At 41.4% G+C, this 20,824-nt stretch overlaps 1 protein-coding gene across 14 annotated transcripts in view; it reads left to right on the top strand.

The window, feature by feature from the left end:
• Nucleotides 1-20,824, top strand: part of TLK2 (tousled like kinase 2) — a 38,699-nt gene that overhangs the window by 3,122 nt on the left and 14,753 nt on the right. For 8 of the 14 annotated variants that reach the window (XM_083407664.1, XM_083407661.1, XM_083407665.1 and 5 more), the window contains exons 2-12: nt 2,733-2,815; nt 6,896-6,967; nt 7,416-7,485; nt 9,726-9,769; nt 10,111-10,206; nt 13,719-13,886; nt 15,997-16,092; nt 17,760-17,852; nt 18,299-18,409; nt 19,417-19,553; nt 20,321-20,473. In XM_083407664.1, coding sequence (XP_083263790.1) covers nt 2,735-2,815; nt 6,896-6,967; nt 7,416-7,485; nt 9,726-9,769; nt 10,111-10,206; nt 13,719-13,886; nt 15,997-16,092; nt 17,760-17,852; nt 18,299-18,409; nt 19,417-19,553; nt 20,321-20,473 — 1,121 coding nt within the window. In that variant the 5' untranslated portion in view covers nt 2,733-2,734. The remainder of the gene's footprint in view (nt 1-2,732; nt 2,816-6,895; nt 6,968-7,415; nt 7,486-9,725; nt 9,770-10,110; nt 10,207-13,718; nt 13,887-15,996; nt 16,093-17,759; nt 17,853-18,298; nt 18,410-19,416; nt 19,554-20,320; nt 20,474-20,824) is intronic. The other 6 variants (XM_083407656.1, XM_083407657.1, XM_083407655.1 and 3 more) reach the window with 1 other exon arrangement.

Here is a 20,824-nt window from a genome sequence, read left to right on the forward strand (position 1 = left end):
AAGGGAGTTTCAAAATCTGGGTGCAGCTGTATCCCAGCCAAACACAACTGTGATGTTGGCAGGATTCAGAAGAGAGTCTCCCCAAAATATCTTAATGAGCGGGAGAAAGCAGTCCTTTAAGTATCCTGGCTGCTGTTAAAAACTCCCTGGCTAGTGATTTTTTAAAATTCCACTTGATGCCTTTTCTTCTGCTGCAGTCTTCTAGAAAAGTGATAATGGGGACAAAATGGAGAGCAAACAGAACAACTGATGTGAAATCAGTAGCTGGTTTCCCCCCTTCCTCTTTCTAAAGTGTATTGGTGGTCTTCAGGAATGTTCCTTCTAAGCATGTGCTAAAGGTCCAGAGTGATTCAGTGTTTTAACTTTTAGTTGGGGAAATGAAAGCGAATAAATAGTTCTGGAAACAATGCCTTTGGAAAAGTATGAGTCATAGGGTCATATGCACTTTGCTTTTCTACTGTTCTGTCAATCAATTATTAAATAATTGCTCCGTTTAGGGGCGATAACACAACCTGAACCATAGTCTAGGGTTATGGGAACTGGCCTGGCCTCCTTCAGGGCTTGCACTTTTCTCCTCCTATCCTTTGACACAATCGCAAAAAGGAGATTGGAAGTTTCTATTTCGGCTTTGCATATGAACCCTAAACTATGGTTAACTTTATACTTTGTGGAACCAAGCCATCTTTATAAACTATGGCATGAAGTTGGTTTACCCCCCTCTTACCATATTTAAGATTAAACATAGATTCTTTTAATTATAGTTTAGTATTGCCTCTGAGCCAGTCTGAAATGTTTCAAGAACTCTCAAGAACTCTTGCTATACACATACGCTAGCTCTGTTGGTAGAGCATGAAATCTTTAATCTCAGGTTCATGGGTTTGAGCCCCATGTTGGGTAAAAGATTCCTGAATTGCAGGGGGGTTAGACTAGATGACCCTCGTGGTCCCTTCCAATTCTACAGTTCTATTATCTGACCCATGTTGTGGCCTCTGTTTCTGTTTTAGTGTTTGGTTGCGTACTCTTCAGCAGTCAAGCTCATGGTAGATCTGTCTAGGAAGATGCTAAAGGGAATTGAGAAGAAAACAGACCTTGTCCCTTTGTTATCCATAAATGTTTTCATTTCTGTGATATTTTTAGCGTAACTTTTGAGGGGTTGGTCTAGAAATTGCAGGGTAGAAGAATGCATGGTCAAGGATCTATCTCTACACTGAGGAAATGACTGTTTTGCCTGCAGTCACATATGTATTATTTCTGACTTTTGTAAACAGGAATGAAATATTGTATTAGCTATATTTACTAGTTAGGTTGACAGTGAACTTTTTGAAACACAATACATTTGTTTCACTTGTTTGACTTTATTGTTAGTGTATGTTTAATTGTTTATAAGGGACCAGATATTGTTAACCAACTTCAGAGGAAAGTTACTAAGAGTGGCTTCACATGAACACAAAGGAGAACCCATCAGCAAACTGAAGAATTGTGCCACACTGATGGATACAATATTCATAGGAAAATAGGCTTTCAGTATATTTACAGTATAAAGACCCTGGTGTTGGGAAAGATGGAGGGCACAAGGAGAAGGGGACAACCGAGGACAAGATGGTTGGACAGTGTTCTCGAAGCTACAAACATGAGTCTGACCAAACTGCGGGAGGCAGTGGAAGACAGGAGTGCCTGGCGTGCTCTGGTCCATGGGGTCACGAAGAGTTGGACACGACTAAACGACTAAACAACAAATATTTACAGTCGTACGTTGGTTGCCAAACGCCTTGGAACTCGTAGATTTCGGCTTCCGAACAATTGAAAACCTTCTGCAGCCAATCGGAAGCTGCTTCTTGGTTTTTGAATGGTTCTGGGAGTCGAACGCACTCCTGGAACGCATTCTGTTCGAGAACCAAGGTACAACTGTATATGGAATAGAAAGGCCAGCCCCATGTCCTGTTCTCTATTAGTGTTTTGATGTGAAATGTGGTTAATGAAGGGAGATTGTCCAGTACTTTTGAGCTGCCAGTGGAAACACATGTTGCTACTTTGGCAGAGTGTGATTTGCAAATGCAGTATCTTCAGTGTTCTCTTGCTCTTCATAGGAAAGCATGGGATAGCAACAACATGTTTCTCAGAATGAGGAATATATTAGGGTCAAATAGGTCCTTCAGAAATGAACATACCCAGTCCTGTATGTGTGATATGGGACCGAAGCAATTAAAACTATATATAGTGCATCTCAGCATGTTAGCATTTGCCTTTTGTCTTTTTAGGCGTAGTGAATTGTTATGCATTTTCCCTTACAATCTCAGCTTCTTGATTCCTGGAGATCTTATGTGGTTGCTACTAATGATATTATGTTAAAAATGCTTGTTCCACAGACATTTACCAGGGTGAGAGAGAAAGGAATTTTGGGTATCCAAACTGCTCTTGATCCATGTGGAGAAGGATAATTAAATCACATTCACTTTGTGAAGGGAAGAGTAGTTAGTCCAAACACAAAGAAACCACCCAACAATGCTGGGGAATAATTTTATTGGAGAAATAAGAATGTTACCCACAGTTCTGGTTATAATGACACCATTTAAAGTAACAGTGTTGTGTCACTATATACACCTTTATGTTTGATTGGTTAATGCTATTAATGTTTCCTTATATTAATGTTTTGTCTTCAACTCAATAATGGCAAGCTTTAATTATTTCTGCATTGGATACTTATACACTGTGTTGTCTATCATTGTTGGCAGATATGATGGAAGAATTGCATAGCCTGGACCCACGACGGCAGGAACTGTTGGAGGCCAGGTTCACTGGAGCTGGCGTTGCAAAGGTTGGTATCAGCACAGCTCACTGACCAAAAGCATGTGCACACAACCTTTCATTTGATGCTTGGTGAACGTCTAATGATCTAGAGTGTCAACTTTTGGCATCTTTTACTTGCCGTCATGCGGATGGAGAACACCGCTGAAGCAAAATGTATGTATGACCTCTAAATGTTCAGAAATCAAACATACTTCGAAAATAATCCGGCATTTCATGACCTCTGCAGCTTGTTTTGGAGTTGGTGTGAAAAGTTCATAATATATGAGCAGTGAGCATTAGTAGAAGTTGAATGCTTTTTATCAGTTGAGTAATGAACTTACCTGGGAAGCTTGAGAAGTTACCTTCTCACACAATGCTAGACATTCCTATAACTAAAGTTTCTTTTCTGTTCTTATATCAAGTATCTGCTTTTGGTAACTTCTTTCATTCTTTGTTTTAAATCCCACATCAATGTTGATGGCATTCTCTTCCGTCAGCCATCTCCAGTTCTCTCAGGTTTCTTCTGTTTTCACTAGCATATCATAACATCATCCAAACTAAATGTTCAAGACTGAATTGCTCTGTGTTTCATCTTATTTTTATGGACGGAGTTGCAAAAATGGGATCCTGACATTCTTGGGATTCTTAGAAAAACAGCCCTCAGCGACAATAACAACTATAATTGGTTTTTAAAGTGCCTTAGGTTTTATAGGTGCTTCAGAAAGATTCAAAAACTACAACCCCCGCTCTTAGTCTTATAGTATAATGCAATACAAAATAAAAGGAAGAGGCAACAACAAAATAAAAGGTAAACTGGCACCAGTTCTTCATAGTTCTAAATTCTTACAGTCGATACAGATTACCGTATTTTTTGCCCTATAGGACGCACTTTTTCCCCTCCAAAAATGAAGGGGAAATGTGTGTGCGTCCTATGGGGCGAATGCAGGCTTTCGCTGAAGCCTGGAGAGCGAGAGGGGTCAGTGCGCACCGACCCCTCTCGCTCTCCAGGCTTCAGGAAGCTATCCGCAAGCCTTGGGGGCTCCGCAGGAAAAAAAAATTTCTTTATCCCCCCCCCCCCCAAAACCTAGGTGTGCCCTATGGGCCGGTGCGCCCTATGGGGAGAAAAATATGGTATATAAATGCAAATGTTGGTGAAAGGTGAGTCTGGTAGTCCTCTGAGGCTAGAGGAGAGCCTGCATGCGATAATCCTTGGGTGGTACTCCTACACAGAGTAGACCCATTGAAATTAATTGACATAACTAATTTAGATTCATTGATATCCGTGGGGCTAATCTGAGTAGGATTTAGTTGAATTTAACCCCTTGCTATCTCTGCTTATCCGTGACAGCTGCTTCTCACCCTAAGCAGGTAGCAAATAAGTCTGTGTTACATAGTTCCCATCACAGACATGTTGCTAGCCTGCCAATAATAGACTGGAGCAGGCATAGGCAAACTCGGCCCTCCGGATGTTTTGAGACTACAGTTCCCATCATCCCTGACCTCTGGTCCTGTTAGCTAGGGATGATGGGAGTTGTAGTCCCAAAACATCTGGAGGGCCGAGCTTGCCTATGCCTGGACTGGAGGATTGTTGAAACAAAGTTTTTGTAGACCATATTTGATTTGGAACTGTCATCACTCGCTTTGGGTTTCATTAAGTTTGATTTTATGTGCAGCCAAGTTTAGTGTATTCATTTTTGCTCCATTAAATCTTGTCATGAGCTTATCATTTGGCTGTGCAGTATTTCAAGAAGGTGTTGTTTTTTTTAAGCTTGCGTCTTGGGCTTTCTTAGTGAAAACATTTGGGGAATTAATAAAACAAGACAGTCTTGTGCCCCCCCTCAAAAAAAAAAAAACAACAGCTGGGAATTGGGGGACAATCAGGAATGTCATGCAGTTTTGGTTCACATGACTGCAATGAAGGTGGAATTGGCAACGCCTCCTTACCTCTTTGAGGGACAGTTTCTTATCTTAATTTTAGGTCTAATTTTGAGGTCCAGGTTGCTCCACTTCAAAGAAAGAAAGAAAAAGATTCAAATTCCCGAGATGGCCAAAATGGTACTACTTTGGTATTTTATTAATAATAATGGTGTATACATTTTGTTGTTATTATTTCAACTTACTAGTTGCTTGGCAGTAAAAAGTCTCCAAGCAATTTACAAAATGAGAAAGCAAAATGCAAAGCATACAATGAGAAAAAGAGCAATCCATTGCAGTAAAAACCATACAATACAAACAAATCCAATAAAGCATCAGCAAAAAATGTACCAATATCCTCCTCATTTGTCAAGTAGCTGGGAGTAGAGAGATTTTACCTGGAGCTGGAAGCGTGTTAATGATGGCACCAGGTGGGCATCACTAGCAAATGTTGTACTTAACACAAATCAACCTAGCCACTGTGTATGTTTTGGAGCTTCATGTTCCTTTATGTAGTTATTCTAAACTTCTTCAAGGGAAATATGATGAACTAAATCCCCCACTTTCTTTCAAAGATCTCATTGCTGTTGGTTCATGTGTATAGTCTCTCAAGTCTTTGTAACTCTTCTGTTATTAGTCTGTGCGCTGACTTGCATGTCAACATTAACCTTACTTTAACAATTAAATTTGCCAGCCAGATCCATCTGAGACTCCCAAACGTAAAACATTCCCACGGTATTACAAAGGTATTATGGGAAAACTTCACGTTATTAAAAATACACAAATTATTGTTAAAAAACTGATAAGTCCACCATCTTTTGAAGACTTTTTGAATGAATAGGATATGGTTGGTGAGATAAGCTTTTATGTGTGAACTGAAAAGGAACTTAGGGGGAACTAGCCCTATTTGCCGAGCCGAGCCTTTTCCCTGATGTATTAATCTGCAAGAATTTTTTTGGTTAGTTATGTGGGGCCCTCATCTTAGATCTGAAGTAACATAGTCAAGACACAAGTATACCACCTGAGTGGAGTTTAAGGCCAAAGTATTCATGTGTGTTTCTCTGCAACCAGAAGGACATTTTTATTTAGTGCTTGGGCATCTGGTGCAGTTCTACTGTACAGTTTGTTGTGTAATTGTAGCCAATTCTTCCTTGTATACAAAGATAGGAATTGGCACTTAGGTGAGAATATTCCAGTTGCTTGAGACTCCTGTTGGTAATGGGAGACATAGGTATTTATGCTCTGATGGCTACCCAGAGATTAATGTTTTTCGTTTTCCCAGGACCACTGCAGGGTCCTTCAATTTTTGTGTATCTATTCTCAGCATAGATATAATAGGCATGCCACCTTCCTGTTTGGTGTACTGTTTGATCTTTTTCTTTTAAAGGATTTGATTTGATTTTAATATTGTATAATTATTGCATGGTTGTAGCCCATCCTGCGATCTTGTAGTAAAGGGTGGGCAAGAAATCTGTTTAAATAAATAACATCCTTCCCCACTAGGAACTGATGGCAGTGGTGCCCAACATAATGTCAGGATGCAAGTGTCCTTGTGTCACCAGTGCTCCTTAAAAGCTTTTACATCAGTTTTTACACAAACAGGTTTAATCAAGTAAATGCAAGTTTTGTTTTATCCTAAGCTTAGAGCATGGGGAGGCAAATTAAGGCCAGGAATCAGCTTGTTTTTACATGAGTTGAATTTTATTTATTTAAAATGCATCTCTGGGTTATTTGTGGGGCATAGGAATTCGTTCATTCTCCCCCCCCCCCAAAAAAAATATAGTCCGGCCCCCCACAAGGTCTGAAGGACAGTGGACCGACCCCCCTGCTGAAAAAGTTTGCTGACCCCGGCTTATAGTCTTTGGTTCAGGTGGTAGGTACCCTGGAAATACTTTTTGCATCCAGTACCAGAAGTGGATATGGGAAGGGAACTGCACACGTGCAAAGAAACCAGGAGCTAGTTAGCACCAACAGAATTTCCTGTGATAGGTTTTGGCACTATGCTGTCCAGCATTAGAACTGAGATTTTGTAAATGCACCAAAGAAAGACATGATTACATTAATTTCTCATTTGTAGACAGTTCATTGCACTGAAAAGGGATGCAACAAGTGTGTTTGTGATGCTTTTCTGGGGAGTTATAACCATCTTCAGCATATGTAAATATACTTTTGCTTTTTTTGTCTATTTCGCCAGGGGCCCCTGAACAGTGAATCTTCCAATCAGAGTTTGTGCAGTGTGGGCTCACTAAGTGACAAGGAGCTGGAAGTAAGTGAACCTGGTGTTTACTGGACAGCCTGTCCTGGGGTCAAACCAGAAGATACCTGATTACTGTCAACTATGTGAAAATAGTCAGGGTTCCATTCCAGCAGGAGAAAATATGCCACCTTTTGGACTCTCTAATTCCCTGCCATGCAAATAGCCTCAAGAAAACTCAAACAATTTAGCCCTTGGGAAGGTGCAAGGCAGTGATCTTAACTCTCAAGTGCCTTGCAGTCTTCCTTAATGGAGTTAATTCATTTTTGGTGTAATACTTGCTGTTAGTGGGGTTGCAGTGGTCACTGATTTTTTTGTTCCCCTGTATCAAAGAGGGGAAACATAACCCTCTGTGTTTACAAACTGAGAAGTCTTCCAGGGGGTTTTGAATTTCTTAGTGTGCTTTGATGCTGAGATATCTGCAGAAATTGATTTGGGATTTGTTTTTCTCCCCCTTAAGACTCCAGAAAAAAAACAGAATGACCAGCGCAACAGGAAGAGGAAAGGGGAATCCTTTGAGACCAACCAAGGTAAGCTGTGCTTTAGGCCCCCTCATTAGGATCTCCAAACATTCAGTAATGAGCACAGTTGTTTGAGAATTCTATTTTCCCTTGATATCATTGAGTCTGACTCAAAGGTGTATTGGGCAACTTGTTATGATCTTGAGCTTGGAGCAGCACCCTTCCCTTCAGGGAAAATTTGCCGTCTGCATTATAAGACAAACAGTTTTAGTCCTGAGGCGGTCTTATTGCAATTTTCACCTGCATCTGTTTCACTACATGCACATGTCACGTTTGGGCATGGTTTTCCAGTGGCTGCTTGGCAAAGATCGTCACTTGCAGTGATCACACATCTCTGTCACACATGATTGTCACAAAACTTGAGGCACTGAAGTACTTCCATGTAAAAATAAAAATAATGGTTGAAATAGCCCATAGGAATCTATCAGAAGTTGATATATCAGAGAACGTAGACCTAAATTGTGAGGAAGAGTAAAAAATTTCCCTTTCTGATGCTTCCTTTCTTAAGTGGTCATTTTTGGTGTTGACAAATCACCCAGAAGCACCTAATCCCAAGAATCATATGGAGCAACCTTTGCATAGTCTGGAATCATGGCCCATACTGATGACACTTCCTTCTCTGGCCCCATTATGGTTGCTCCTTATCCACCCACTTCTACCATGTCTTCCCGCATCCATCCTCAGTTTCTTTTATGTGCCTCTTCCTTTTTTTTAATAATAATTTTTATTAATTTTAACATATAAATTATAGTACATACCACAAAATTTCACCACATATACAATCTTTTTTTGGACTTCCATCAGCACCTCTGCTGATCCACCGTTTTGACCACTTCTTAGGCATTTCTTAAATTCATATTGCCTTTAATTATCTTAACTAACCATCCTCCCCTTTATACATTTTTGCAATAGTTCCAATAATTCACCTCACAAAACTTCTTGCAAACCTACAAACGTAGTCTGATCATCACAATTACTTTTCAAATAGTCTGTAAATTTACGGCAGTCTTCTGTGAATTTCTGGTTCCGCAGATTTCGAATCCTTCCTGTTAGTTTATCTAGTTCTGCATAGTCCACTGATTTCATCCTCCATTCTTCTTTCGTCGGTAATTCTTCTTGCTTCCATTTTTGTGCCAATAATATTCTTGCTGCTGTCGTTGCATATAAAAACAGCTTATATTATTTTCTGTTTATATCATTTCCTACAATGCCCAGTAAAAATGCTTCTGATTTCTTTAAAAATTTATATTTCAACATTTTTTTCATCTCATTATATATCATTTCCCAGAAGCTTTTCACTTTTTTACATTCCCACCACAGGTGATAAAATGTTCCTTCTTTTTCTTTACATTTCCAACATTTATTGCTAACTTTATACATTTTAGCTAATTTAACAGGTGTAATATACCATCTATACATCATTTAAATCACATTTTCTTTTAAGGCATTGCATGCAGTAAACTTTAAACCCACTTTCCATAATTTTTTCCCAATCACTCAGCTGTATATTATACCCAAAATCTTTAGCCCAATGAATCATAACCAACTTTACCTCCTCATCCTTCAAATGCCATTCAAGCAGCGATTTATGTGCCTCTTCCAAGAATCTTTGAACTCATGCACACACATTCTTTGAGCTCTTGTCAGTTGTACCTCCGTTGCCACTTGCTCCTTTTGCTGTTCTGTGTGTGCTCACATGCACACATGTCTTTGTCCTTTTCTCCAATATACTTTTGGGGGAGCGACAGAGAATCTTTGAGAATAAGTGTTGCATTTCAGATAGTCCCTTGGTAACTATCCCGGAACTGTGTCGTTTCAGAGGTTGGTCCTAATTGGTATTCATTCTGCATCAACGCAGAGGCTCTGTCTCATTCTAGTCTACTACTCTGACATACACCATCTGAAGTGTGAGGAGGGAGTCCTCCTAAAATGTAGCTGTCATTTACATGAAAAGTACATGCACAATCCTCACTTAAAGAAGGAATCCAGCTGTGCAGGATCCTTTTTTCCCCCTCACAAAAAGCATCAAGAGTCTTACATGTTAAGAGGAGCAGAATGCTACAGCACATGGACAGCTGAGTCTGGAAATTCCCTTATAATAAACAGGCACATCCATAATCTTTGGTAGTACCCAATTCCCTTCTTATCTCAAAACCAAGACAATTTTTAAAAAGAAGAATTAAACCCTGAAGCATGAGAGTGTTTTGATTTTGAAGGTTTAATACCATCTGTTTTTTTTTTCCTTCCAGGCAAAGTCACTCCAAGGGGACATAAAATTAGTGATTATTTTGAGGTAAGCCAATTTTACATGTAACTTTTCAGAAAACGATGTCCTTGCAAATTCTTTCCATGTAGGTTAGAGACAGGGGCTCTTCTAAATAATATGTAAACATCTTAGAGAGGGGGCCCTTGCAGTTAAATGACTAAATTTTCTAGGGAACTGTCTTCTTTATATTTTTAAAACAGTTTTAGGGCAAAAAAAAGTCCAGATCTTAATTGTAGCTGTTCCCTTGTGTGCATAGTTTTCTGTGCCCCAGTTTCTATGCACCTGTGCAGTGTGCTTTGCTCTGTGAAACTTTCACAGTGTTTCCCTGAACTTACTGGTCTGCTTTTTTTGTCCCCTCCAAATTTTAGTTTGCTGGGGGAAGTGGTCCAGGAACAAGTCCTGGAAGAAGCGTGCCACCTGTTGCACGATCATCGCCACAGCATTCCTTATCAAATCCTTTACCTGTAAGTATTCACTCAAAGGGACAGAATGTGGGCTTTTGTGAGTAATGTGAGTACCCTGAAAAGGGTATCATTTCTATATATATTTTTATTAAAGCTCATTTTGAACTTCAGATTTAAGCAATGTTTACAGACCTAATAGGTGGTGGTTCAGAAATCCTCGCTGGGAGTGCAAAGCTTCCAGGGTTCAGGTATTGGGATCTGAATGCTCCCCTTAACATTCCCTCTACCTCCCGCTGTCTTTGCTGTCTGTCTAACCCAGTGTTGGGCTCTGTTTGATTAAGGTGTGTGTGCAGTAGCTAGGCAGCAGGTAATCTTCAAAGGAGGAGGCTCATACATACGAACGTGATGTGGCAGGAACTATATTTCTAGAAGAGTGAAGGCCAATCAAAAGTTGAAAACCACCATGACTCAACATTTCAAGGGCATAGGGCAAGATAGAAATCTCCTTAGCACTGCATTTCCTTCTCCTGCCCATGTAAAATTTAATGGCAGTGTCTGTTATCCATTGCTGTAAATAACTACACAGAAATGACAAGTGTGTCCACCTATGTGTGTGATTTTGTCATAAGGTAGCTTGAGCTAGAAGTACCGTTACTAATCCTAGGACAAATAATTTAACAAAGAGGTTTGGTTTGACCACATCACCATACCTTTCTGTGTCTTTGTAGGTTTTTTTAAAGGATTCTAAATTGCTCAGGAACAAGTTTTAGAAGAGGCGGGTTAGGGAAGTTATGGGTTTGCCCCAGAGGGGAATAGGAATGGGACTACCATGATGGCAAATGGAGGTAGATATGGAGGCAAACAAAGATATACAGTGGTGGGGAGTGCTTGTTACATCAAAGCCCTTGCTCCCTCTGCTTTTCCTGCTGTGCTTCAGAGTCGGGGGTTGCCAGTCAGCTCACCTGGTGGTGGTGGTAACTGCCAAGTCTGTCCAGAATAAAACATCTGTTGTCCACAATTTAATAGCAGGGGCTGAGTTGGCATTCATAACTGAGAGCTGGGCAGATGAGCTTGGTGGCTGTATGCGACTGCAGCTACATATGTCCACCTGGGTACTTGCTGCAGCACCGTTCAGGTCAGAGGGGCGGTGAGGGAGAGTCAGAATCATCCTCACTAGGAGGACAGTCCACACTGTTTCTGAATTTGAGGGAATGTTTGTGGCATTGGGCGGAACAGGGATTTTGTTGGTGTGGCCTTCACCTCACTGCATTACAGCCTTCCTAACTGAGCTGACAGAGGTAATCTGAGATGTGGAAAATCCATGGTTCTAACTATGGAAAGGGGGCATACAAATAAAATGATGGAGGTTTGGGGGGGGGGATGACAGCTCCTAAATTGTGGAATTCCCTCCCCACATAGGTGCAGCTGGCACCTTTCTTGGATATGTTTTGTTGTATGCTGAAGTCGCACCTGTTTACCCTATCTGTTGACACTACATTTTAAGACCCCCTCTAGTTGTGATTGCAATTTGTTTCAGACTGTCTTCAAGCTGCATTTTATATTGCTGTAACCCACCCTGAAACCTTCTGGAAGAGGGCACATAATAAATCATATTTTTTTAAAAGATACCTTCAAACCATATCTAGTACTTGTTTGTACAATTTACTCAGCTGGAAGAATGGAAAAGGAATTGTTTATTACAACCTCAATTGCACATTTATCTTCTGCAGGATATACAGTGGTACCTCAGGTTACATGCGCTTCAGGTTACAGACTCCGCTAACCCAGAAATAGTGCTTCAGGTTAAGAACTTTGCTTTAGGATGAGAACAGAAATCGTGCTCCGGCAGCATGGCAGCAGCAGGAAGCCCCATTAGCTAAAGTGGTGCTTCAGGTTAAGTACAGTTTCAGGTTAAGAATGGACCTCTGGAACGAATTAAGCACTTAACCCGAAGTACCACTGTAATATTCTCAAAAAGTCATTCTGTACATGTAGACTGAGCAAGTGTGTAATTGTTATGTGCATGCGTGTTGACAAATGGCAGGGTCAGCTTTTAACTTCATCCTTTTTAGGAGGTATGGTGTGTGTTTTTCCCAATGTTGTATACATATATCATTGGAAGGATGTCCTGTTTTCTGTTTTTATAGGAAACATTTGCAAGGTTTGGGTTTGGTTTTTTCAGGGCCCAAGCTGAGCATTTTAGAGATGAGCACACTCTACTGGGTCTAGAGGATCTAGCCTGGACTAGCCTCATTTTCCCCCTCGTGGTGAAGTGCTGATCATGCTTGAAGTTCATCCAAGCTTATTTCCCTGTATCTGTGTGTCTGTATAATATGCCTAGTTTTTGTAAGAAGCGTTAGAGCCAATCAGAAGCAGTGTTAGAACAAGTAACAGTGAGCTGTTGTTCCAGGCCCCCCTCTAGAATGATAGGGAACTTCAGCTCATGTCATTTGAGAGACAAAGGTATGCCACACTATCTCAAAAACTACAAGTCCCCTCCTGTGCAGGCAGGAGGTGTGAATAAGGATGTGGCAATCAAGAAGCACCATTAAAAATTGGGTCCGGTGGTAGTCAGTGATGCTGATAGAATTTGCAGGTTCCCAAACATTTGAGAGTAAATAGACCCCATGTCATTTCAGCATATAGGAAAACTGGCAGTGGTCCTCGACGTCATTCATGAACAGGGAAAAAGGACTAAAGCATATTTGTTAATGCCAATGAACCTAGATCTGGCTGTTCATTCAGATCAAGCAACCAGAGATGTAAGACGATTAAGCAAAGGGAACTAAAAGAAGCTGAATGACACCAACCAACCTCTTACATGTTTTAAAGAGTTGAGGCCTTTCTTTGTCACTTCTTCAAAAGAGACAAGTCTGGGGGCAGGGTGGGTGTGTGTGTGTAAGTAAGTGGAGGGTCCATGTTGCAAGTTTGCACCAACCCAGAGAAATTAATGCTTGACAGTCTCTTCCATCATATTGTGATGCCTTTTCCCCTTCTGTTCTCATTCAATACATAGAGATAAGTTTTACCTGGACAAGAGGAGACTTGGGTGGGGGTAGAATGTGATAACGACACTCCTCTACCTGATAGACTATTCTATCAGAAAGGGTAAAAACTTGTTCTCTGCTGCCACAGAGAGCAGGACAAGATCTAACAGGTTCCAGTTAAGAGAGGGTACATTTTGGTTGAACATTAGGAGAAGCTTCTTAACAGTAAGAGCAATACAGCAATAGAACTAAATGCCTGTGGTGTAGCATTTGGAGGAGAGGTGGTTGGGAAGCCTGTAAGTCTGAGGCTCGGTACTTTTCTTCTACCTAATACCATAGGTTTCCATTGTGCCCCAAAAAGGTGCAAAGGCATCAGGGACTGTGTCTTTTATTTTCCTAGTAGTAATGGGGCCGCTTTTGGTAGCTAGATCACACGCTTCCTCGCTCCCTCCCATTGCTTCTCCTCGCTGTTTCCAAGCTGCCGTATTTACTAATGCATGGATCAGATTTGTTATCTATGACCCTCCTTCTCCCTCCTTCTTTTCTCTTCAAAGTATCTTGTGGTTTTCTTTAAATGTATTACAGCGGCGAATGGAGCAGCCGCTTTACGGGGTAGACAACAGCGCAGCCAAGGAACTGCAGGAGGATCACTCTGCTCTGCCAACGCTGGTGTCGGCGATGCTGGCGAAACAGCGGCTAGAGGGCGAGCAGCTGGCCCAGAGGGGTGCAAGCCTCTGTTTTCCATTTTCTTCGGTGAGCATGGTCTTAATGGCCACACTCAAGGGGGTCTGAATGGGTCTGACATGGGTGGATAGCATCTGTATGGCTCCCTTATTAGAATCTCAGGTTTCTTTCTTTTTCTTCAAATTCTAGTCCTCAGTGGTTGCAGCTTGTGACAGCAAAACTAGCTAAAGGTTTTAGCTTTTCTTTTTTTCTTTAGGAAGTACTCTTCCCCCAAACCCTACTTCATTGACCCCCCACCTTGAGGTACTCCTTTCTGTGGGGCCTCTTCTTCCTCCCATTTTCCTTGCTTTCCCTCTCTCCCATCCCTTCATGGTGATGAAATGGAGCTGCCCATTTCTAAATGGAACACAAATTGAAGTTTAGAGAATCACAGCTTTTCCAGTTCTCATGATTTGAAAGACCAATATACTAAAGTTTTTTTTTGTTATTTAATGGTTTCATCTTCAAGATATGGTAGCATAGTCAATTCTTTTGCAGGAGTGGCTCAGTGGCCATCCCATGTAAGTTCGGCATGTTGATTAAACTAGTAAGTAGCAACTAAAATGGGCAAGATGGCTTCCAAGGTAGCGCTTGGCTTTGAACAAGTTGTGTGCTCCTTTACTCTGACAATTACATCTTCAGATTGTGAAATGTAACCTAATCTTATTTAGAAGGCCAAGCGCTTCAACTTTAAAATGTTTATTTCTCATGATTCACACACCCCTCTTTTCTGCAGTGTCTCCTAAGATTCCACATTGAAATGCATCCATAGAAAGAATCTGTTAGCCTGTACAGGCTTATTAATTGCAAAGCAAATTGCATTTCTAGGGTTGTCATTCGAGCCTCTTAGCTCCAACAGCTAAATCTTTGTTTCACTGCCCCAGACCCCAGGCATTTGCCAAAGAAATGCATTCAAGACTTTACAAACAATTCATTTTCTTAAAAGCATTTTGGCTCTTTTCCTGGAAATGATCTCTAATGTGCTTTTTAAATCATCTTAACTGTAGGTTGGGTCCAGATGTAGTTAGTTGTTCATTTTGTCCCATTGCAATCAAGGGGATTTAATTAGTCATGACTAGCTTATCCCATTGATTTAATGGAAATAAAGTGTGACTTAATCAGGACCTAGCCCCGTGCATGTGATCAGACAGACTTTTAAACATAAGAACATAAAAAGAGTCTGCTAAATCAGGCCAGTGACAAGCGTCCTATTCTCACAGTGGCGGAACAGATGCCTATGGGAAACCAGCAAGCAGGATTGAAGCACAAGAACACTCTTCCCAACTGGTATTCAGTAGCATTGCTGCCTCCAACCGTGGAGACCATAGCCATCATGGCAAGAAGCCATTGATAGCCCTGCGCTCCATGAATTTGTCTAATTCTCTTTTAAAGCCTTTGAAGTTGGTGGCCATCACTGCCTCCTGTGGGAACTGCGTTGTGTAAAGAAGTTCCGTATTTTTTCCTCTATAAGACTCACTTTTCCCCTCCTAAAAAGTAAGGGGAAATGTGTGTGCGTCTTATGGAGCGAATGCAGGCTGCGCAGCTATCCCAGAAGCCAGAACAGCAAGAGGGATTGCTGCTTTCGCTGCTCAGCAATCGCTTTTGCTGTTCTGGCTTCTGGGATTCAGAATATTTTTTTTTTCTTGTTTTCCTCCTCTAAAAACTAGGTGCGTCTTATGGTCTGGTGCATCTTATAGAGCGAAAAATACGGTGCTTTCTTTTATCTGTCCTGAATCTTCCAACATTCACCTTCATTGGATGTCCACAAGTTCCAGCGTTACGAGAGGGGGAGAAAAACTTTTCCCTGTCCACTTTCTCCATGGCATGCATAGCTTTATAAACTTCTATGATGTCACCGCTTGCTCTCCTTTTCTGTAAAATAAAAAATCCCAAACATAGCTACCTTTCTTAATAGGGAAGGGAACCTGCAGCACCCTGGCTCTGTTACTGCTGATGTTAATTCTATTTCCTTGGAAATATGAAACCTGCTGCCTATCAGAATTGGCAGCACTCAGCTAGGCAAGATAAGATTGCTTTCTTTAACCTTAGGTAACAGCTGGGAAGAGTGTGTGTTTGACAGAATGCTTTGCCATCCTATTAATTTACAGCCCATGTCCTTCATTTACTCCTTTTCCTGCAGGCCCAGCAAGGCAGTCCTTCTTCAACGGGTTCAGGGAACACAGAGCATTCCTGCACCTCCCAAAAACAGATTTCCGTCCAGCATAAACAGACACAGGTATAAAACCGATGAACAAGGTACTGCAATGTCTGTGTTGTATCTTGCTTGAGTCAAACACGTATCATTGGAGAAATAATGGAGGGCAATGAGGTAGTGACATAGCTATGCCAGAAGAAGGCTAATGTTTATTCCATTATCAATTGTTTCCTTCTAAGTGCCTTCAGCCTTAGGGATATTGTTGGCTTATTCAAAACAATGTGTTTTGGTCAGCAAATTTCCAGAGGAGATGCTATTTTTCTTGCCTCCGGCCTCCCACCATTGTCATGTTCCTCTCCCCCCCCCCCCAATGATAGACAAAGTTGTCTTTTATTTTGCTGTTCATTTGTTTATTTTAAAATGCTGCTGTCCTTCAACCCTAACTCCTTTTGCAAAATGGGTATTCATGGTGCGCGCGGTCTGAACAATTCTGAGTGCTGTGATCTGCATCTGGCGTTTCCAACACAGGCATCACCATCCCCAAAAGAAAGAATCTGCCTGCACATGGGATTTCCATGTGTTCTTCAAAATTCCTATTCATACTAAGAGGCCTCTGATCAGGGCACCCATATAAAATGATGGCTTTCAAACTTTTAGGACCCTTTCAGATGGATTTTTCTGCCGAGGATCCCATGTGCATCTGCTGCGGAGTCCCTTTAAATTGTAAATGACTCTGGGATGTGCAAGGAGGGGTCCCCAGCCTTTGGGGCTACACCATTGCACTGTGGAGGTGAGACAGCTGCCCAGAACTCACCCTTCTGGTTATATAACGGAGGGGAAATTTGGTGTTGGTGGACAAGCTGCCTTTCAGGGAAACGAGTCCCCAGATTCTGATCTTCTCATTGAAGACGATAGGATCTTGTGAAACCCAGCCGTGGTTTCAGTTTTTAAGCTTTGTGGCAGTGTTGCATTTTGAAAATGTGACCAACCGAAAATAGGTAGAAAAAGACCCAATACCCCCTGAAAGGTAGGCTGCTTTTCTGAGGGGAAAGTGGCTTGCTCAAAGGCACACCATTTTGTATGGATGTAACACGCTTTGGGAGGAGCGTGATTAAAATGTTCATAGGCAATGTCTGCAAAAGGCATGTCAGCTCCACACACAATCATACCCACCCTGCCTCTCACACCCTTTATAGATTTAGTGTGCTGAGCGACAGTGGCGTGATTCTGTTTTCCCCACAAAGTTTCAGGGAATACAAACTATGCCCTAAGATAAAGGTGAGGAACCTGCACCATCCAGATGATGGTGGACTACATCTCCCACCATCCCAAACCATTAGCCTTTCTGTCTGGGGTTAATGGGAGTTAACACCTGGAGGACCACAGGTTCCCCAGCCTGTATGGCTTGTCGCTTGCTTTTCCCCCCATGACCCCACATCACTGGGATGAGAATGGAGTTTTGGTAGCTTTGCTACACTTGGGAAATCTCAGCCCTTTTTTCCCCTTAGGGACTAGAGAAGGCTTTTATGACAGATGTGAAAAGATTTCAGCTCCAGCTGTACCATTTGCCTGATGTTTTGGTTTGCCTTTTGTAAGGGAAAACATTTTCTCCATAATTTCAGGTTGTTCCATTCATTGGTCACGAAGGAACAAAAGACTCGTGTTTGACATGCTTTTCTGTCCCTGAAACACCCAATCACTTCTTGGGTGATTTTTCACATTGAGCTCTTTCCCTCTTCCTCCTGCAGTCTGATCTCACGGTAGAAAAAATATCTGCACTAGAAAACAGTAAGAACTCTGACCTGGAGAAGAAAGAAGGCAGGATAGATGACCTATTGAGAGTAAGTACACCTGTAAACTCTTCTAAAAATAATAATACTTTTTTAACGCATAGAGCGGTAATGTAAAGTGAGAGAATGTATCTATAACATAGGGAACTTGTTAGTATAATGGGATTAAATTGTAGATGGGCTAGGATTTCTTGAAGCACCCAACCATGTTCTTGCAGATTATTCCAATGAAGAATTTGTTTTCTATTCAAACAAAGAACCCTTTAAATATATATATATATATATTCTTACGACTACACCACTTAATACAAATGTGAAATGACTAAAATTCCTCCATGGCCCAACAGTTGAACACTGTGGTGCATTCTATGTTCTCTGGTACTATATTTTGATAACTACAACATCTTCATCATTTCCCTCTCTGCCTGCATGCCATCCAGGTGAGATTTTGGCTGTTCTCTGTTTGGCTACCTGCTTAGCATTACTTCTATTTTCAGGCAAACTGTGACTTAAGGCGACAGATAGATGAACAACAGAAAATGCTTGAGAAGTACAAAGAACGGTTGAATAGATGTGTGACAATGAGCAAGAAGCTTCTTATAGAAAAGGTAAGTTTTGGCTTCCGAATTGCCCTTTACAACCTTCTCACCTTTGCCCTCTTCTCTCCTCCCAACCCTTCAGTTCTGTGCATTTTGTTGGAACTTGTATCCTGCTGTAACTTGCATACATTAATCGGAGTAAGGATTGCACAAATGTATTGGGTCCACGAGGACATTGTTTTATCATACTCATATGGACATGCATGCAAAGGTACCTATATTATACTGAGTCAGATCGGCTTGAGTCCACCCTGGCACTTTCTCTGCTTTTGAGCTACAGTCCCCCTCCAAATTTTTATTGTAGTATAACTACCACCATCTTTTATGAGCATTGCTTTTGAGTATGCCCCTTCCTAGTGACCTCCGCTATATCCTGGAGACCCACTGAAAATCCTAATTCAGACCTTGTCACATGGAGGTGCATTTAGAAAAAATGCTCACCTTCACCAAAAGTTATTTTTGGGTTGTGGAGTCAAATTTGTAATGACATTTACAACACTAGAGAGGTGAGCAGTGAAAGTTGCCAAACCTCAAAACCAAGCTGTGTTGCTTCAGGATGACAGTGTGGCTCGGCCTGTGACGTTTATTACAGTGGGGTAGCCATTGAGAACACATCTTGCTGTTTATAATTGATGCATGGATAAAGAGCCACTTTTTTCCCTCCTCCTTCAGCTCTGACCTAAAAGGCCCTGGCTTGAATTGTATTCAAAAGGCTATAAGCTACCATTCATTTTGATGGAAATCTCCCATTTTGTTCCCTCCCAGGCATATGCATGCAGCACTTTTGGTTTGAATGTGTGTATGTAGCCCTTTTTCTTTCTTTACAAAGAGCCAGTTGCTAAGCCACATATAAGGAACCATATGCAGGCCACAGGTTTGCACATGACAGACTACTTTTTACACTTGAGGAGTGTTCAACTTTGCATCGTTCATATTTCCGGTCCTCATTGACTGACTAGCAGTGTGGTGAACCCCAGCTGTGGCAGTGTTGATTCATACTATCCTTCTCTCCCTAGTCAAAGCAGGAAAAGATGGCATGTCGAGATAAGAGTATGCAGGATCGGCTGAGACTGGGTCACTTTGCTACGGTGCGGCATGGAGCGTCTTACACTGAGCAGTGGACAGATGGCTACGCTTTCCAGAACCTTATCAAGTAAGTGCCAAAACTGCAACTTCTGCCTTTTCTCAAGGCGGCAAGGTGTACAGGCAGTTACTTGACTTGTCCTTTTCATGAATCCATATGTAACTAAGGTACTTCTACAAAACGTATATATTTTTAAAAGAACCCTGTTTGCCAGGACTCAGGGCAGGTGACATACTTAACAATAGGGTTGCCATATTTCCAAAATCCGGACAGAGTTGCTAAATTGTTTTTTTTGGGGGGGAGGGATGTACTTTGCTAAGTAATAGTATTGCTGCACAAAGCCATGAGCTGTAGAACTGCATATACAATAACACATCTTAAATATATGTTGAGATACACCTGTATTTACCACTGATCTGTAGATGCCCCAGTAAACATTGCCTCATGAAGAGGCATTCTAACACTTAAATATACAGTATCATAAGGGTGAAAGCCAGGAGTAGCAGGTGACAGCCTGCAAATTTGGTAGAGTAAGTCAAGGCATGTGCAGGCCTCCATCACACCTTTCTAAAACTTGCCATTGCCCCTTTCCTGATAGTGTGGTATTCATGTGATCACAACAGTTGCATCACTGTCACTTGTCCCAAGTTTTATAAATTGCAAAAATTCAGGGTTGTATGTTTTCTGTAACATAGAATATGGTATGTTGTAGCAAATATGACCAGAAACCAACGCTTCTAATATGCTTGCCCAGGAATGCAGAAGATGAGCCACTTCTCTGTGTCATGTATTATATTTTGTTCTCTAATTTGTGTGCATGTCCTGCTTTTGTTTAGGCAACAAGAGAGGATAAATTCCCAAAGGGAAGAGATAGAAAGGCAACGGAAAATGTTAGCAAAGCGGAAGCCACCTGCCATGGGGCAGGCCCCTCCAGCAACCAATGAGCAGAAGCAGCGTAAAAACAAGACAAATGGAGCGGAAAATGAAACGTAAGTGCTGCAAAAAAAATATATGGTTGCTTTTTATGAGTCGCTTGAAATGCAAAGAATAGCTTATGACTGAAGTTCTCAGGTTTTCCACAGTAGATCTCCCCAAAACATACGAAATTATTGGAGCTTTTTTTCTGCAGTCCACCTGTTGTTTTAAAATAATTAGCAGTTGGTTTGAAAGTGTTGCTGTTAATATTTGGCTTTGCCTCAGCCACAAACTTGCTTCTATTGGAAAAGGTACTTCTGTTTGTGCAAGTACACACACCGAATTCCACATCATGCAAAGTAAGTACAGTGGTACCTCTAGTTGCGTTCCGCTCTTGTTAAAGACTTTCAGCTTACAAACGCGGC

The sequence above is a fragment of the Podarcis tiliguerta genome, assembly GCF_965153285.1.
Source record: "Podarcis tiliguerta genome assembly, chromosome: 13".
Classification (NCBI taxonomy): domain Eukaryota; kingdom Metazoa; phylum Chordata; class Lepidosauria; order Squamata; family Lacertidae; genus Podarcis; species Podarcis tiliguerta.